The 20948-nt window shown below is 37.5% G+C and overlaps 1 protein-coding gene across 1 annotated transcript; it reads right to left on the bottom strand.

Annotated features, from left to right (window-relative positions):
• Positions 1–415: 415 nt before the first annotated feature.
• Positions 416–13767, bottom strand: LOC120175716. Its single transcript, XM_039182285.1, has 16 exons — positions 13654–13767; positions 12956–13061; positions 11670–12605; positions 11464–11588; positions 10255–11253; positions 9720–10170; positions 9306–9643; positions 8671–8769; positions 8453–8578; positions 4437–5264; positions 3291–4008; positions 2985–3140; positions 2431–2864; positions 2222–2346; positions 1742–1952; positions 416–1413 (listed from the first exon to the last, which is right to left on the bottom strand). The coding sequence occupies exons 1-16, from the start codon at positions 13765–13767 to the stop codon at positions 421–423; spliced, it is 6759 nt and encodes a 2252-aa protein (XP_039038216.1). The 3' UTR covers positions 416–420.
• Between the last annotated feature and the right edge of the window lie 7181 nt (positions 13768–20948).

Raw genomic sequence — 20948 nt, 5'->3', positions numbered from 1 at the left:
ATTTTTGTAATCAGCTTAATCAAAAATAATTATTTTTTAATAAAATTAATTAATTTTGATACATTATGATGCTTTGTGAGTACCAGATTGGAGATTACAAAATATGGGTAATTACACAACATAAGAACTAAGGCAAATGAGCACAAAAGTAGGATTTATATCTAAGAAATCTTCACCTATTCAGTTTCAGTAATCCATCAACAGATATCATTTCCTATTTTAATTCAGTTCCTATAATTTGTATTTTTTTCCGTGTTTCCTACTGTCACACCAATCTCTCCTACTTAAGATGAACTGGCTCAATATGTACCAATTTTCTCGAAATCCAAATCATTTCCAGTAAAAACGGCATGTCTTTTCTGTGGCAAGTTCTGAATATACCAACCTAACGTTACACACTCGATTTATGGAAAAGAGACTTCACTCGAGCTTGGTACCTCGCTCTCTTGCTGCTTCCACGACAATGTTCCGGTCTCCAATCTTACTGATTAGATTGTAATAACACAGCCATAACTTGAGGGAGAATGGATATGCTGTTAAAGCCTTTCTATAAAATCTTGCAAGTACGGCCTCCATGCCTGGAATATTGTCCATTATATCTGCAGTATTTACCCATGCGAGCTCAGGTGGAATTGAGACTGCATGAAAGAATGCATCGACCAAGGTTGAGCCAGCCCAAAACAAAAGACCGGAAGAAACATCCCTACTGTGATCACCTCGGCTTAACATCTTACACACAGAAAACATTAATTCGTAGTTGGATGGTGCTAATGCCAATATGGCTTCCACAAAATCGACTAGACCCTTTGGCTGAGTTAGATTTTGGGGCAAAAGTGATGGGCCATACCAGACTTCAAGGACCAAGTTCACAAGAGAAGAATCAGATGAGACTGGACACAGAATGTTTCGAACAAGTTGCTGCACTCTTGGCTTCTCAATCACAGTGATAAAATGTCTGGATAGAGGCTCGCAGACTTGGAAAGACCGAGCAATTTCCAAATACATATTCAACGTATTGATCTGCCAACTAATAGGAACATCACTCTTTTGTGACTCATCATTGAGCAAAAACAAGGCATGCTCATTTACACAATGATTGAAACTCATGGGTGTAGTGGCGACCCTCAATGCCTGGTCAATAGCTGAGTGAGCCTCAATGTTATCATTTTGCAAAAAGTTGTAAAGGAAGAGATTAAGATATCCAAACATCATATCCGTCTGATTTGTGTCAGGTAACACGACGTGGGACTTTAACGTTGAATCCGTTTCAGGAGAGACAATAGAGTTCCCACCATCCATGGCTTTCAAATTTTCACTTTCAGGGTACTGAACTTTCCAAACTGAGTTATACCAGCATGTCATGACATTTTTCGCAAGATCAGGTTTTCCATTCTGTTGGGCATATTCAGAAAACTGATTATAGTGTTATGAACTGAGGAGAATAGAGAAGGAAAAATCGAAGGAATAAAGGTTTTAGAAGAAGAAAAGCATAGAGATTTCAGAAATCAGAATTTCATTCATTCATCAGGTGATTTCTTTCTTCCCCAGTACACGGTTTTATTTGCATTACAATGTACTATGGCAATTGTGAAAGTGACAGCTGTATAACTAACTTCTAACATATTCCATGCAGATAAGAACTAAATATTTTCCTCCTTTGGGCTGTTGGCTGGATTGTAGGTCGGTTCTTGCTGCATAGGTAATGGACTTCCCTTTTTATATCTATTGTTTTAATAATCACTTGCTTCCCACGTCCACTCTCCTCTTTCATCCAATCCCTAAATTTCCCAATTGATTTACTCTCAATCCCTAACCCTTCCTTAGTAATTCCCAAATTACTTTCTTCGAGTCTAACTTCTTCTTCTCTGCCTTCTCTCTCGTGCATGACATTACCCCCTCCACGAGTAGATCCTTGTCCCCAAGGATCGAAACTTGGAAACCGAGACATGAGACTGGTATGAGCTTCCCAAGTATCGTGATTTGAGTTCAAGTTCATCCATCATATGAGTAAATTCTGGCATAAAGATTACAATCTTAGGTATACTTCTTCTCCAATTTGAAACTGTCGTTCACTTCGATTTTTATCAGCATGTTGTTTAATTCTGTTCTACAATATATCTGGGACCTTATGCACTGTGAATTCTAAACACCATAGCAGAGTAGGTGGTTTATCGAAATTCACATTCACTTCATACAACACCCCATGATTGTTTTGTGAAACTTTGTTCTTCCTATATCTTTTGGGCTCTCATTTCTCCGTTTCAATGTAACAAGTTGCCCAACTCGAAGACCAACAGAATAAAGAGGTAGAAACCCAATAGCTAAACATGGGTCGTGGATTGGCAGCTGCAAGATTAGAGCACTCCAAAAGATTAAATTCTGACTAGTATTGAAACTAAAACAATAATCGTTCAAAGCTTTGTAGTTCACCAAGTTTCCATTGTGACCAACTTCAGTAGACCCAAACTTATACCCCACATCTTTCTTATATTTGCCCCAAACCCACTGTTGGGTTTCAACTTTTGGAATCACTTCAACAATATTTAGTTCACCACCTTCTATTTCTTTTCCGATAAGAGCAAGCATCTCTACCATTTGAAGTTTAAGGAAAAAAATTTCAATTGATTCAGACAATCTAAGTTCTCCAGCAATTGGCTTGACATATTGCAATAACTCAACAACAACAACATGCTCTAGTCCTGATTTTTTAATGGATTCTGTTAGCACAATATTATCTTGCTTTGCAACAGTAGAACTTTTTTCTGCACCTGTTGAACTATTCTCAAATTTTGGAGATTGAACATAACTTCTTGACCTTGTGAAAACATCTTCACTCCTTGCTTTGCTCCGGCATTGTCCTCTTTCTTCAATTTTCACACCACAATATACAATATTATAAACAGGTATGACAAATTTTGACTCCAATAACTCATGAACATCAAGCTGTTGTCTTGATTTGGAGATGGATTATGTTGGTACCTTACCATCCTGTTTAGAAATAGTAGAAGTGTTGCCTATACCTGAAAACCCACTCATAGACATGGAAGGTTGAGTAGAACTTCTTGATCTAGTGACTCGACCAGAGACAACCTTTTCATTCTTTTCCTTACTTCTGCAGTCCACTCTTTTACCCTTTCCACCTCATAACTCACAACATTATTCTTCTTTGCAACAAAAGAATTGTTGTCTGTACCCAACGGCCCACTTTCAGACTTGGAATGATGGATAAAACTTCTCATTCTTTCAAAATTATAGCCAACAATATACCTATATCCACCTAAATAAGTTACCACAATCTGTTTTTGTGAGTTTATAACCATTTGTCTCGCCCTCCAAGAGTCTGGATAAATCCACGACAAATGGTTGAAAGGTAGCAACTTGAACCGACATAGGCAATTCTTGATTTTCTCGCGAAATCAGATTGGTGTATCCAACCAGACTGACGTTCTGCTGCAGTCGATTTTCTCGCGAAATCAGTTTGGTGTATCGAACCAGACTGACGTTCGGCTGCAGCCGTGAATTAGCTTTTATGGTGCTGGTGATAGATGGAAATACAACACTAGCTACACTTGCTGACATTTTATCGAACATTTGAGAAACGTTATATGTGCCTTCTATTGCCACCGATAACATCCTTTTAGGAGTGAGGAAAATGGGTTTAGACTCACCCAGTGAAAGTTGACCCATTCCTTTCTCCCCATGAATTTGTTGTTCCTGTAGTTGAGTAAAGTAGTCCCCATTAATTTGCTTTTGCTCACTCTTTTTATCATTCAGAATATGTAAGATCTGCTCCACATATCTTTGATTTGTTTCCAGTTTAGATTCCAACGTACTCAATCGGCTTTCCTGCTTTTTCCACCATTTAGGAGGATTAGTTTCATCCTGTGATTGCTTCATCAAAGTTGTTAAATCTTCAAGTTGTTTTCGTATGGCAGAAAGATCAGGATTTTCTGGCATTGTTTGGTTTTTTTTGGCATTCTCAAGCGTTGATTGCCAGGAGTGATGGCTCTGTATACCAATTTGTTATGAACTGAGGAGAATAGAGAAGGAAAAATCGAAGGAATAAAGGTTTAAGAAGAAGAAAAGCATAGAGATTTCAGAAATCAGAATTTCATTCATTCATCAGGTGATTTCTTTCTTCCCCAGTACACGGTTTTATTTCATTACAATGTACTATGGCAATTGTGAAAGTGACAGCTGTATAACTAACTTCTAACAGATTCCCTGCAGATAAGAACTAAATATTTTCCTCTTTTGGGTTGTTGGCTGGATTGCAGGCCGGTTCTTGCTGCATAGGTAATGGACTTCCCTTTTTATATCTATTGTTTTAATAATCACTTGCTTCCCACGTGCACTCTCCTCTTTCATCCAATCCCTAAATATCCCAATTGATTTACTCTCAATCCCTAACCCTTCCTTAGTAATTCCCAAATTACTTTCTTCGAGTCTAACTTCTTCTTCTCTGCCTTCTCTCTCGTGCATGACATATAGATGCAGTGAATTCCAGGGGATTCTTTTGGCCAGTTATGAAGGGATTCTTCAAACCCGATAAAACCCATATTCTTGGAATCATAGTTTGGCACTCGTACAGATATCAGAACAAGTTCTAAGCAAGATGGATACACTTTTCTGTATTTTTCAAACATGCTTCGACTGCAGTCAGCACTACCAAATGCAAACAAACACTTAACGTGATTGAGTGCGAAAACTTGAGCTGATTTGATACCAGTTTCACTCCTAAATGATCCGATATTGATGTATGAGTCAACGTAACTTACTACCATTTCTAACAAGTGTAGAGCCTTTTTCTTTTCATCATTGCCTAGATGAACATAGGGCCATTCGACTGGAAGGAGTTCTTTCTCAAGCTCTAACCGCCGCACCACAGCATCTGGCAGCTTCCTGTAAATAACCAAGTAAATACAAGAAACCCATAATACACATTTGTCAGAAATGGTTAAGCATGTGAGGATATTAGAAAACATCGAACAATGAGGCCCATCAGAATTTGTTGTAGCAGGGAAGCGTCTATATACTGTCTGGATGGCTTTCTCAAAATTCCCAGATATGCACAAACAATCCATCATTTGCAAAAACAGGTCTAAGATGCATGCACTCATATGCATTACATTCTTTTCAGAGGAAGAAGCATGACGGCAAAGTGCTGAAATAGCAACCTCATAGGCAACCAATCGATCATCCAATTGTTTTCGATTGTTGATGTACATAAGCCAAAGTTCATATGACCCTCCATTGCTTCTGACCTGAAGACCAAGAGAAGACGTATGCCCAAACAAAAGGTTTGAATTTTATCTGAATTCTCCAAAGGGAGGAACAAGGATGCATGTCTATACATACACATTTTTACAGAGATTCACATTTATACATGCTTAGTTTCTGTGTAAGAGGGATAAAAAAAAGGAATACCGAAGATTTGAAGTGCTACCAAAGCAGGACCACTAATTTAATGCCAATCAGCCAATGCAAAACGAACTCTTTAAAGTTCAAAGATAAGTATTGAAAATAACATAATAGATAAAGTTGCAAACACACAAAAATACTTGAGGTAATATCTTAAGCAAACTGAAAAGAATGACAAACGTAAAAGTCAAAAGTTAGTGATCTCTCTTGATTTTAGGCGACCTAACTTTGGCATTTAGTCTCTTTCTATACCGACTCCCTCTCATTTTCTCTAGGCTGGGGGGTTCGGTGGCCGTTCAAAACTTCATCACCGTCGTCAGACGCCACGCCGGCCGCCATCACCGGTGGCCGTTGACCATCGAAACTTCACAGTTTGCTCGCTTCAACGTCAGCAACAAGGATTTAGGCTTCGTTTCATGAGACACAACCTACTTCAAAGTAGATCTCAGTCGAGGCCCACCGCAATAGCCACCATCAACGGTGATTCTGAGACTCAATTAAGCTTGATAAATTCGCTCCGACACCGGGAATCCAGAACTGAGTTCGGATTCTGAAGAAAAAGCCCCCATCTACACAAAAACGACGGAAATTGCAGCAGCTTGGAATGTTCTGATCTCCTTCTGTAGCCGTTGGATCGTCCCAAATCCGAGGTAGGTTGCTCTCGGGGATATTCTATGCCTTCTCACCTTTGGGATTAACCAATGGAGAGCCCAGACTACGGTTAATGGCTACGTACGAGAATTTTAGTTCAAAGAGGGCAGCTACGAGGCGACTAAGGGTTCTACAAACATAGTCAGGTAATAAAACTTGCGTTGATTGTATCCAAAAGAAGACTCAAGATGCGTCGGTTTCCTATGGTGAATGCAAGGATCCACCTGTTGCGAAGAAAAAGGTCAATAGTGGTTCTGGTATTAATCGGCAGCAGGCATTGAACGAATCTTTGAGTGACAATAGGAGGAACCAAGTAGCAAGTTATTTTAGATCAGGGAATTATCTCGGTGGTGGAATAGGAGGTGCTCAGGTGAAGTCAAGGTCGATTAAGGATAAGTTAAAGAGATCCCATTTGCAGGCATCGTTAGCGAATAAGGATACATCATCAACTCAAAATGCGGCAGGGGTTGTCCATGATGGAATCAAGGAGTTACCCAAAAAGGGGTATTGTGATGAAAAGCTTGGTGAAGTTGCAAGAAGTGGGAAAATTGGGCTTAATAATGGGTGGAAGGAAGGCCATCCAAAAATAAGTAACAGGTATAGAAGCGGTTGCTTCACGTTATTTATCGAAAATCTACCAGAGAAGATCCATTGGAATTGGTTAGGATATTTATTTTGCACCCACGATCGGGTTATTGACGCATTCATTCCAAACAAAAGAAATTCGAAAGGGCTTCGCTTTGGTTTCATTCGTTTTGCAACAATCGAAGAAACAAGGAAAGCGATCTCAGAAATGAATGGATCTCATATTGACGGGAGCAAAGTTAGTGTATTTTTGGCTAAATTCAAACCTCGCCAGTCTTTTTGGAGAAAGTCCTCTACATCAGTTCACCGTAAGTCTGGGATGGAAGGTGTTTCGAGGAAGAATCATTGTGAAGTTGAAGGTGTTATGGACGAAGATAAACTTCACGTGTTGAGTAAATGTCTAGTGGGGTTGTGCAAGGACTTTATCAAAATCAGTCATCTCGCTAGAGCAAGTGAAGGGCCTCACTGGTTTCTCCTTAATGAGAGTTGCTGGAAATGCGGCATTAATGATTTTCGAAGACTCTACTTCATTGAGAAGTGTGAAGAACGATAAATCATAGACTCTCGCAAAGTGGTTCTCCAGAGTCGAAGCTTGGTCAGAGAGTTTGGTAGTCGTCGAGTATGGTTAGTTTGCGAGGGTGTTCCTTTTCACGCATGGAATTAGGATACTTTCAAAAATATTGCTGATAAGTAGGGTTATTTATTAGCAATCGACGAAAGCTGTCAGTCACCATCATATTTTGATCGGGCAAAACTTCAAGTCCTCACAAAGGTTGATGTGAGAATTGATGCGACGTTGGAATTGAAGGTCGGTGACAACTCCTTTAAAATCATGGTGCATGAGATTAAGCTTTCATTCAAACCAAACTCTTGAGCCCCAAACGAAGTCGAATCTCATTAGATCTCGTCTCTTCAATTGTGGCTTTGATTTAGTTTAAATGGTTATAGGTGTTGGTTTTCTTTTGTGTTACGTTCTTTTGCGTTGTTTTTTATCCTATTACTGAAGGTGTAACTTAGAAATAAGGTGATTGTCTACTGTGACTTTTGGATAAGGATGTGTCAGCTTAAGGTTTTTGTTGTAATGGTGTATATCACCATAAGAGGATATTTCGTGTTTTCTTATGTATTGGGTATTATTATTAATAAACTATGAGGTACTCTTTTCTTTCTTCCAATGTTCGTTAATATACTTCTTAGTATGTGAACGAATACGAATGGAGTTTTTAATGAGACCTCCAACTGTAGCAAAGAGATAAAACTACTAATGGAAACCAATGACCCCAAGCAGATTAAAACAAACTAAAGATATTAAAAGCATGCACAAGACAATGGATAAAATATTTAGTTTCCAAATGAAGAGAACCACTGACAACCAAAAAGTTCTGATATCTATGACAGGGTTTCAAATCGCGATCACGGTCATGTTTTCGGTTATTTCGGATTTACCGTGATTGCGGCCGTCACGGGCGCTATTACAGACGCTATTGTGGCCGTTGCGGATAACTCGGACGGCGGCGAAACTGCTATATCACGGCCGAAATCGCGATCGCAGACTGTTTTTTAAAACCCTGATCTATGATGCTGTTAGTATCCAAATGAACAACCATTAGAAGAGTGAATCAACAAAACCCAATAGACAAAAACTTCTAAATATCAGATTAGTTACAATTTAACCAATACAATACCTCCAATATCTGAATGTCACCAACATGCAGAGAGTCGAAATAATTATTATAAGCATGCATATAAATTTACATACTGCAAAAGAGAACATGTGAAGCATTAAATTAAATACCGCAAAAGAAAACATGTCATCCTTCCCAATAAACAACCTACAACTATAGCAAATAAGCAGGTAAACCATCCAGAGAGTTTCTGATGCTGGATCAGCCTCGAGGGACCGTGAAAGCAAAGAAAGAGCCTGCAAATTAAAAAAGTGTAGCTGATGACAGAAACAGAACTGTTGGTATGAGAATATGAGCCAGATGTTATCTTGCAGGTTGCTATGGTTACCTTTTTCATACCCTCCAATTTGTTAACCTCCTGGTTGAGGATAAGCAAAGCCATCTCCAAGGACTGGATCGTTGTATCAAAAGATTGGTTGAGTTTTTTCTGAGTACACACCATGAAGGAGTGTCCTAATTAGAATATGGGTAAACAACACTACGCTAAATTGTCATTTATAAATGTAAATGAGTGGAAGCAAGCACTGAATGAAAGTTGAAAAATAACAGAAGGCATTGCTTTTGACAATCTCGGAGAGAGCACCGGGTTTTTCCCAAGAGAAGACCAAAGGGTTTATCCGTAGGAAATTGTATAAAAAAACAGGAAATCAGTTATAGAATGTATTCTAGGAAAAATAACCAAGACTTCCCAATTTCTTTCAATCTCACAGTTAACAAGAGATTATTAAAGAATAAATGAAAGTTCAACCCTATGCTCACAGTCAAAGGGACTTATTAAACAACAAATACTTGAAAGTAGACAACAATTTAGGGGAAACAGAGATTGAGTGAAGTTGCCTGTGTTTGTACATAAATATCAGGCAGGAATGTAAAGCAAAGATACAAAAAAGAAAAGGAATATAGAGCTCAACACCCGAAAAAGAAAGAGTAGAAAAATAAAATAAAATAAAATGCATCACAAACCGCTATTCTATTTCTACTTTGGAAATATGAGGATTGTCTATTCCAGCTGCCATACACTTCGATACGACCATCATCACCATGGATGAAAGATTCGTCTGTAGATAATCTTTCATCTGTAGGTAAATCTTTCTGAAAAATGCTTGATAGAGATAAGCAAATACTGAAATACTTCCACCAGCAGTGTGCATTTCCCCAAGGAACAACAGATTCGTGTGGATCAGCTTTTAGAATATCTAAGCTGACAATATAAGTTGGTGAAATGAAAACATCATGATATTTGGCAAGTTTTGTTGGACCATTACTTTGCTCTTGATATGATGCCAGCACAAGCTGAGAATCTGCAAAAGGATTGTTTCAACAAGGTTAGCAACAACACACAGGTTTCCAAATTTGTAAAAAAAATGTTATTCATACCAGCACCGTTAGAATCATCATTTGTATTCAAATATGTATTTCTCTTAGACAACTCCTTGACATGTTGAAAGGGGCATTCATCATTGTTGCATTTTCCTCGGAGCTCATACATGCAGAGTGGCCAAGATGGGTCAATTGCAATATCGCACATATATGAGCCCATTCGTTTCCCAAATAAATCACAAATGGCCTCCTCTAAAGAGTTTGTAATCTGACTAGACTGTTTAATTTCATCAATGTTGACATAAGCACCCTCTTCACTGTAGACACGATCCTCTCTTTGTCTGGAGACAGGAGACAAGACCTTCAGATGGTCAATTGCACTCCTCAAAATGGAAGGTGAAAATATTGTAGATGTCACTGAAAAGTGAAATCCAGCAAAAAATCCATTGTCCACTACATTTGCTGAAGAGTCAAACTTTACAATATTATTTTTTTCCTGGTGCTGACCCTAATTCTCCACAGCTTCTGGTGTAAATTCATTTGGTTTTTGAGGGCCTATATCAGGAAAAGTCTATTGTTAAATCTTTTTTCAACAAACCAAAATAATGTTGCTAAAACATTGTTCACAAAGAAATAAGCTACCCGAAACATCAAATTGATGCTTTTTCTCTGCCTCTGAGACTGACAGCGTAATACTACCATTGCTCATCTGGGTCTTTCCACTTTCAACATCATTTTCAGCTTCTCGTTCAATATAAGGCTCATTGTAACGCGAATCAATGTTCTTTGATGAAGTTCTCACCCCCAGTCTTGCAAATAGTTCAGACCTCAATGATGCTTCAAAAAGTAAAGAATCCTGATTACTAGACTCATTATTTGCATTCTTTTCATTTACTTCAGAATTTTTATGTTTTTGCTGATAGTCAGGACTAGGTTGACTAGAATCACGGTCCATTAGAGAAGTCCCTTCGTCTGCTGAAATAATAGGGCTGCACGGAGATCTTAATCCATTAGCAGCATTGTTACTATTATGAGGAAATGGCTCTGATGTGCTAGCATCCTGCTCACTGCATGGTTCAGAACCCAAATTTTGTCCATTATTATGCCGTAGAGACATATTGTGAGGAGCTATATTCATACATTGGACATTTGCATCGTTCCCTGGTTGATGAAGACCGTCATAGGCTGACAGTAGTCTATTATATGTCGGTACAAGGTTCATATTTTCAGGTACATCATCTGAGATATCCAATCCCGCTCTGGTGTGTCCATGTTGCCTGGAAGACCATAATAAACAGGAATTGTCCACAATTAAAGATCTGTAGCGGGCTGAACCAATTTCCCTTTGACGATAAAGATCTGCACATCTAGCATTAGCTTCAATCAAAGCTCTCTGAGCTTTCCGGTAAGCTTTAAGCACATTTCTTTCTTCAATTTCACACAAGCGTCTGTGGTTTTGTGCTTCCTCTAGCTCCTTGTCCAGATTTTCCTCAATTTCAATTAAAGAATGTATATCCACATCTACATTAGAATGACCAGAGGTATTTACATGACTCAAACTGTTCCACAGCCTTGCAGTATACTGATATTTCTGAAATTCAGTGTTAGTAAAGTTTCAGCATAGTCATAATATGAAGCAAGGCCCATCAGATGCAACATAGGATGGGAAAAATTCATTGAATATTTCGATTATGACATTTAAGCAGGGTGGAAAGCAGCTATGATATGTTATAACCACACAGTGCCAATATTAGTTTTAAGAAACATTTTCAGTGAAGTTCACCTTAAAACGTTAACTTACCAAGTTATTTGGCATAGCATTGGCACTTATGCTTGTTAAAGTTGCAGTCTTATTTTCTAAAACACTTGGATCAACCTCCCTACTGGACCTTTTGGATTGTTGCAAATTCTTATGCAAGTCCACACCTGCGGATGAAAGAACCACATCAGTCAGAGCATCCACAGGATTCTATAAGAAAATTTTAAAAGATTAACAATTTCTTTTACCATCCTTCACCACTTTAGATGTATCTTCTGATGAAATATCAACCAGCTTGTCGTCTTTCTTTTTCCATTTAATGCTTGACATGGCTTTGCTTACTGGAGCTACTTTCTTGCTTTCCTCAACCTTATCCTTGATCTCAAGACTGTTTGTCTCCATTTTTTGGATTTTTTCCACTGAATTAGATTTTACATGACATACCTCCGGTTGGGCACCTGAATTTGATTGGGTAAAATTAGAACCACCGGATTTCAAGCGTTTCTTCTGTGGTTCTTTTGGATCTATTGAACCAGCATATGCTGAAGTTGCAATCCACTTCCTTCCTCCACTATTTTCTAGGCTCATAGTTGTTGTTTCCTTATGTTGAGCCTTAAGCTTCAATTCACTTTCCCGTAGTGCAATCTGCTGCCTCAAGTCCTGGAGTTTACTATTGTTAGAAACTACACCTTGCTCAGACATAAGATCTTGGCATGCCACATTTTTGTTGCGGGGATTAAAATATCTAACTTGTGATCCTTGATCAACCGAAGACACAGCAACCTTGGAATTGGCCCCACCATTGGTCTTGGTCATAGATGATATAAATGTACGGCTTAAAGATTTCTTGGGAATTACTCTGGTAATATTCCTAGAAGTCTGTCCTAACTTGTTCATCTTTTGTGCAGATGAAGTTAGGGGTCTCTGTGAACCATCCCAAGTTGAGTTGGATTTATTTTCAACAGGTTTTTGTCGACTGCATTCTTCCAAGTCACTTCCACTGTCATCATCTGAGAAGCGTATTACAAGATTATTGCTGACTCCAGAAGGTGCATACCGACTACGATTAGTGGATTTAACTAGCAACTGATTCTTCTCCACATTTTTCTGACTAATTGGTGGAATTGGTTGTTGTGAGAGAACATCAGCAGCACTGGCAATATTATAGCCAGCAATAGCATTCCCTATATATCAGCAGAAACATTAAAATATAATATTAAAACTCAGAAAACATTTAATTGTTTTCACAATATTAGGAAAACATCTTATATTGTAGGTAAAAGGCATTTTCCAGAAGTAGTGAAGGTAGCAGAGGTAAAATAAAATCAACAAAAAAACTAAGCACATAAAAAGTCTTATAAAACCATCAAATAGCATCCAAATACTGAATTCCTTGAAGTGCAATTTGAGCACCAGTTTAATACTAATACACAAACATGTATTTCAATGAGCTTCAGCTGCAACAAAATAAGCTCTGAATATGTTGGAAACATTGAAGCTACTGAGAATCTCAGCACTAACCTCTAGGACTTACCAGAGAGATTTGGTGGTATGGGTTTTACTGCTGAAGGCGCTACATTAGACCTCGAAGGTGGGGCAATAGTACCACTAGACTGTGCAGTGGAGTAATCCAGGTTTTCCTGTAAAGAAAAATCATTTAATACAGCAAAAGTCTGGTACATATTTTTGTTACAAAGTGAGAAAAAAATGACAACAGGCAAATAGCAAAACTTATATATATATATATATATTAAGCAAGATAGAGCTTCGTATATTTCAAACGAAACAAAGTTACCACTAAAAGCTCTGCTTCGGATCCAATATTTTACAAAAGCAACAAGTGTTTAAACTAAATGTAACTAAGCATAATAAAAAAAATACAAATATAATCTATTTAGCTTTAGAAAAGCAACATATATTATGCCTTCAAATATCAAAAAAGAAAAAGAAAACATAAACGGCGAAAACAAGAATACTCCGACGTTCATTTATCTTATTTAAGACCAAAAGCGACGAAATATTTTCTTTCCCTTTTCCTCGATTTCTCAGCAACCAATATATATATATATATCCACAATAAATCTGCAAAAATGGACAAATGATTTTTCATAGAAATGAACACTTCCCTATATCTCCGCAGCAGCCAAAAAAAAATAACAGCTAAACAATCGGAGGAAGGATGTACAAGTAAATTAGGGTTAAAGAGAGAGAGAGTAAGAGAAGTACGATTACGTCGTCGTATGAATCAGAGAGCTCGCCTTCTTCTTTAGCTTTAGAGTCTTCGATGTCTTTGCTAGGGTTTACATTCTTTTGAAGCCATAGGTTTGGTTTTAAGCTCATCGTCATCCATGAATTTAATAATATTTTTTTCTTTATCCTTTTTTCCCCTCCTCGACTTTCTTCTTTAGTCTCAATCGTGAGGTCAAAAATGGAAAATAAAATTAAACCGTCTCTTGAACATAACGGTAAATTCTTGATTGTCACATGAAAAGTGGACTAATATAAGACGTTACCAGATATATTAAAAGATATTTAATCAATTCGATTTAGTTCTATCGAAAATGTTGAGTAATAATAATGTAGCAGGTCTAAATCATGAAGATATATTAAAAAATTTGGCAGCCGGCAAACTTAGCTTGTCGGTTTATGTCGATAATTTATAAAAATGTATCGATCCACATCAATATAACAGGTAAAAATATGAAAAAACCGGTCTCAAAAAGACAAAACCGGTAAAGTGGTACCGGATATATTGAAAGTGTCGATACTTTAATATAAGTATCGACACTTTGTGAATTTAAAAGAGAAGCAATTTTAGCGTTTATAAAGTGTCGATACTTTATAACAATGTATCGATTAACAACGATATAACATGTATAAATATGAAAAAACCGGTCTCTAAAGGACAAAACCGGTATAGAGCGACCGAATATATTGAAAGTGTCGATACTTTAATATAAGTATTGACACTTTGTGAATTTAAAAGAGAAGCAGTTTTAGCGCGTATAAAGTGTCGATACTTTATAAAAATGTATCGATCCATAACGATATAACAGGTAAAAATATGACAAAACCGGTCTCGAAATGACAAAACCGGTAAACCACTACCGGATTTATTGAAAGTGTCGATACTTTAATAAGTAGGCGTAATAAATTATAGAAACTTTCAAAGAAATAGGTAATTATACTATCGAAAGTATCGACACCTGACATAAAAGTATTGACACTTTGGTAGTTGTATCGATTAAATATAAATAATATATACGGTGAAAATATAAAGGGCATAGTTAAATATCCTCTAAAAAATAGATAGAACGGACGAGTTTTTGAAATCGAAGCGTAATTGTTGTTGCATTTCAGAAGGCGTTTCTAAAGCGAAGTTTGTTTGTTTGTTGCTGCAGTCAAATCGAAAAGTACGTTGTCGAAACCCTAGTTTTTTATTATTACATTAATCGGAAATAGGATTTTTATGTGTTGTTTGAGGTTTTGGAGTAAAGAAGCATTTGTGATCGATTACAGGTAGAAAGTGATATTTTATGTAAAATATAAATATTGATACTTTTATTAAATATTATAGGTGAAAAATGATATTATAGAATGTGCCGATACTTGGAGTATTGAGTGTTCCCATTCGTTTGAAGGAAATAGGGATTAGGGTTTTTGGGTTTGGTTTGGAGATTTCGATTCGAAGCCAAGAAGGATTTGGGACCGATTATATAATATTATAGGTAGAAAATAAATATGGATACATGTATATAATATTATAGGTAGAAAATGATATTTTAGGTTGTATAAATATGCCGACACATTTTGTAGTGGACATTAAAATTATTTTGAAGAAAACCGTTTTACCACAAGAGTTGTTATCTATATTTGTATATTGAATAAAGTGTATGTAACAAGTATTTGATTTCATTTGCGTAAACTGATATATAAAGGAAAAATGGAGTCAATGGGTGGAAAAATTGTTGGTGGTGCAAATGACTTTAAAATTGAGGCTGAGTCTCGAAAGCAACCAAAGGGTGGATATATGTACTTCTAGTAAGTATCAATGTCTTTTTGTTATTATTGTTGAAATGGTAATTGAATTAAAGTATTTAAGAACTTTAAATTGATTATAAATTTTAAATGTTGACAGTATGACCGAATGCCAAAGGATGAAGGAAGGTGGCGAACACATCGGTTCAGTATGTAAATTGAAATTGACATTGAGTATTATTTAGCGTTAATGTATTGATTAATAAACGTTTATGCTTAATATTAGGTGAGAAATGATGTGTTGTAGAAATGGAATTCGATGAGTGATGCTGATAAGGAACCTTACATCGCACAGTCAAAGATGGATAGTGAAGAATACAAAGAATGGAGGAAAGCACATGAAAAGAAGGTATACATTAAACTTGTAAATACGTTGATACAAAATATATAAGAACTATAACATTATATATTATTAAAAAATGTAGGAAATGTCGACAAGGTGCAATATTAAAAGGGTGAATTCATTAATTAAACACCTTAAGGAGAATGGTCAGTTGAATGTACGGGGAGAAATGGGGTTTAGATCGTTGGTAGGAGTAAGGGATCGACCTATTCGGAGGGAATTGTGTCGATCCTTGATGGCACAATTTGATGTTGAACAATGTATTGCTAAATATGGTGATTATTCATTTCCTCTGGGGATCCCATGTGCTACAGTTGTCTTGGGGGTAGGAAATAAAGGCAAAAGTGTTGTAGAAGTCTCTAAGAGTAAGAATTGGAAAGCACTTGCCTCCAAATATGGTTTGAAGTAGAATGTGACATATGTTGAACTTGAAGAGGAAATAAAAAGTGGATCTTACAAAGGGGGATGAGCTGAAGGCTTGAGTTCTATTGTACCTTGTTGGGATCTTTCTTTGTCCAACGGGTGATACGTCAACAAACAAGGACTATATGAATCTCATTTGCGATGAAGGCTTGAAGGGTGAATTCAATTGGGTTGAATATGTCCATTCGAGATTGATTGAATCAATAATCACCTTTAAAAAGGGCAGCCAGAGATACCTCAAAGGGTGCATAGCAATCTTAGAGGTAAATGAGTTGAAGAACGATTTTTTATATAAAATGATAATATAGTTATTATATAAAATTATAAATTTTATTATAAATGCAAGCTGCACTGTTCAATTTTTGGTCGGGCTGTGAGGCAGTGCCGGCTAATGAAAGAACCGGAGTGGCACGCATCCGTGCATGGGGGAAGGAAGAGGTGGTTAGAGTGATGGCGAAGTTGAAGTTGGATAGACCGAGGAAGCAAGAAAGGGTAATAAATGTAATTAAATAATATTAAAAATATAATCAATTTTTTAATATTGTAATTTAATTTTGAAGGTTATTGGCAATGAGGTAGAGGAGGCAGAAGAGAATGAAGAAGAGATGATTGTATTGGGGGATGACAGTGAGGGGGATGACAGTGAGGGAAAATAGAGTAAATTCAATATTTTGATGTCTGAATTGGTTGATATAAAAAATTTTAATTTGATATCATGCAAAGACAATAAAGAGTTGAAGAGAAACTTGAGAGAGTCGAAGAGACACTTGAGAGGCATAAGGGGGAAGTGAAAGGATAAATAGATGGAGTGGTGAAAGAAGTTGAGGTGTTGAGTGGTGAAGTGGTGAAAGAAGTTGAGGTATTGAGGGTGAACTTAAGATGGTGATGGGTGAAAAAATTGATGGAGTCGTGAAGGAGATTATGGAATTGAGGAGTGAACTTACGGGGGTGAAGGGGGTGGTTGATGAATACTTGGATGAAGGGGAAAATTGAAGGGTGAAATAAAAAAGATGAAGAGCTATGTAGAGCAAAAATACGATGAACTGAAAAACTATAAAGAAGAAAAGATGGAGGAAGAAGAAAAGAAGGTGGAAATAAGGAGGAAGGATGTCGATGTGATCTATACACCGGAGAGTGTTATAGATATAGATTTGGATTCGGAATGTTCTGCACCCCAGAAGAAGAAGCAGAAGGTAAGTTGAATAAAAGAAAACTTAATTCGATCTTTATCATGTTGTTGTGACAAAAATTTGTATGCAAAATGTTAGGTTGAAAAAACGGATATTATAACAACCCGAAAATTTTAAAATAATATTTAATTGAGAATTGAGGTTTTAATTGAGTAATTGGTGAACATTTGGGGACTAAATTGGAAGTTTTTAAAACTTGAAGCTTGTTTAAGAGTTAAAGAAAATTCAGGGACCAAGCCCTGAATTTACCCTAAAATGTTAGGTAAGGGCTGTTATATACGTGAATTGGTTTCTGATTTCAGAAACCAATTCTTCCCAAATTCCCTCTCCCAACCTCAACTTCCGACGACGATCCCGACGCCGTCCGAATTCCGATCGTCATTTAAAAACCACCATCGTGTTCATCATCGAGCGAGGAACAAACCCTTCAATTTAATTGAAGCGAAACGCTGCCAAACGCCGTGAATTTCAAGTCAAAGCATCGACGTTTTTTTAGCTCAATCGCCTAGAAAAATCCTAAATTCATCGCCGATCGTTGCTCCGTTTACGACACCTCCCGCACCATCGTGTTCCTTGTGCCGTTCCAAGTCCGCCGGTGTCCTCCTCGACCTCCGTTGACGGCGGCGCTTGGGGAGGTGGATCAGTCAAAGATTCGGCCGAGTCAAAATCGAGCTCTCCGCCGTTCAAAAATTTGAACCGATCTTTGTAAGTATCTCGAAATCGCTCAAAATAATTTTTAGAAATTTTTTCGTGATTTTTAGAGCCCCGGAGGACGTCGCACGCGCCCCACGCGCCGCCGCAGGCGAGTGAACGCTGGAAACCGGTTTTGACCGGTTTAACCGGTTTTGACCGGTTTGAACGGTCACGACCCGTTTACCCGACCCGACCCGTTTACCCGACCATTTACCCGACCCGTTGACCGTTGACCGATGACCGTTGACCGGTGCTATTCTGGGAATTAATTCAGTTTTGGTGCTATTTTGGGAATTAATTAGAAATGGGTGCTATTATAGTAATTTTTCGAAACAAAATGATATTTTGGGAATTAATTCGAAAATGATGCTATTTGTGTAAAATGTTTGACAGTTTGTTGACCTCCTTTGACCAGAACTTTGACCGGCTTTGACCGGCTATTAAACGACTTTTGTTTTCGACCGAGAATACTTATCCTGATAGTTTTCGATGTCCCGAATCCGTTTTTGGGGTCCGTTTTGGTAAATTCAAACCCGAAAGTCTCCAAATCGTTAGTCAAAACCGTTTACTTTAATTTTGACCAAGAATTCGAATTTTCAGATGGTCATACTTTATGTTTTTCGACGTCCTGAATTTGATTCCGAAGTCCGTTTTGCCAAATTCTGACCCGAAATTCCCGAATTGAGCTTGTAAACCCAAAAGGCTTAATATTTTAATATTTTGATTATTTAAATGAGATTTGGTCAAGGATATTTTTCAATAAAATATTTTATGAAGGTACTCGTGTTTCACCTGAGCAAGGATCAATTAGGTCCGGTATTATCCGTTCGTTAGATCAGCCTGAATCTTGTACTACGAGAATTACCCGTAGGTTTCCGTATATTATTTAAATAATATTTAGATTATTTATATTAGGATTCCAATATGGATTTTTCCAATTCGTAGGGTCTAGCGCTGCAGCAGAACGTGATCGACATACCCAGTAATAGGCTTCCCTATCTGATTTCCCATACTGTTACAGGTGTGTTTCCTAACAGTATTATATTACTGATTTAAATAATTTATTTGAATACCGAGTATTTGATATTTGATTTGCTGTATATTCTGATATAATTTATGAATTAAGGTATTTCATACCAATTTCTGATATCTGCTTATCTGATATCTGAATTATTGATTTGAATTCTGATTTCCGTATTTCTGCATATGGTTTCTAAGTATGAAATATTTGTTATGTTTTAAGTGATTAATCATTGTTTTCAATTGAATACATTCATTGTCATTTGGGGGGGTATTGTTGAAGGAAGATTATCTGCAGACTTCTCGGCTTTGTGCTCAGGGTCTAAATGGCATGTGCGGTTGGGTGTATGGTTCTGGGGAACCTACACAATTATGATGTGAACGGATGGGGGTAGTGTTCATGTTTTAAAAATAAAAATAAAAACATATTGCATAAACCGATTTCATTGAAAGATTTTATCTGTATATTTTTCTTATATACTGTATGGAGCACACTGAGCTTTTTAGCTCATTCTGTAGTTTTTACCCTTTTTCAGATAGTAGCAGACAGTAAGCTAGCAGATTTGGCATCAGTGGAAATCAACTACTTATTTTGTACGAACATATATTTCTATATGTTTTTCAGTTATGTTTGGTGACATGTATTTGCTATAATTTTGGACATATCTGTATTATTAATATAATGTATTGTAAGATATTTAAAAAAAAAACCTCTGAATGGGATATGTGACCACTTAGGTTTGAGTCTAACTCACAGATCGGGTCTAGGGGGTTACATTTGGTGGTATCAGAGCTTTCGGTTTTAAACACTCGGACTGTATATGGGTCCTAAACTTTGAATTTTTAAGAAAAAAAAGAACATGTCACCTTAGTTATGATTTAGAGTTTTCTCGAGATCCCTGATGCTAATCTGACATATGTTTCAAATTCTTTCTGTAGAGCCTTATAGATCCAACTATGAATGCTGCTAGAGGTCGTAGGACAGGACGTGGACGTGGTAGAGGGCGAGTCACTCGACCTTCTGTTACGATAGATGATCCGATGTCACCACGTGATCCTCCTGTTCAGCAAGTAGATCCAACTCTTTCTCATGATGATCAGTTTACTCCCGTGAGAGACCCTCCCGTCACTGAAGATGAGGATACTGAGATGAATGAAGACGCCATTAATAGAGCTATCTTACGCATGTTTCAGAGAGCTGCTAGAGCCCCTAGTAACATGACTGCAGTGGAGATTTCAAATTCTCTGGTTGCTGCTGGTGTAGTACCATTTGAGGGTATTACTGGTGGACCTCCGACAGACGCTGAGTATTGGCTGGAGGACACAGAGAGGATTATGGATGAGATGGACCTCAGACCTGAGCAAAAGTTAAAGGGGGCCCTAACTATGTTGAAGAAAGAAAGCTTCAGATGGTGGCAATCCATTTCTGGTAGTATTCTGAGGAACCAATTAACATGGGATCTTTTCAAGATGCACTTCCGGAGTCGCTACATCGGAGATAGATATCTGCAGGAGCGACGCCATGAGTTTCAGAATCTGGAGCAGGGTAATATGTCTGTTATAGATTACGAGGTTGAGTTCATCCGATTGAGCCGATATGCTCCTGGACTTGTGGACACTGAGACAGATCGATGCTTGAGGTTCGAGAATGGACTCAGGTATGAGATCAGGAGTCGAGTCGCTACCCATCAAGAGAGAAATTTTGATGCTTTGGTTGAGATAGCCAAGACTGCTGAGGAAATAGAGCGACTGGGTATGGAGCACAGGAGAGATAGTGATCGAGCTCAAACCCGATTCAGGAGGCCTTCTGGTTCTGTTAA

Source organism: Hibiscus syriacus, unplaced genomic scaffold, assembly GCF_006381635.1.
Source record: "Hibiscus syriacus cultivar Baekdansim isolate YM2019G1 unplaced genomic scaffold, ASM638163v2 tig00112215_pilon, whole genome shotgun sequence".
Taxonomy (NCBI): Eukaryota; Viridiplantae; Streptophyta; class Magnoliopsida; order Malvales; family Malvaceae; genus Hibiscus; species Hibiscus syriacus.
This window is presented reverse-complemented; position numbering and strand designations above follow the sequence as displayed.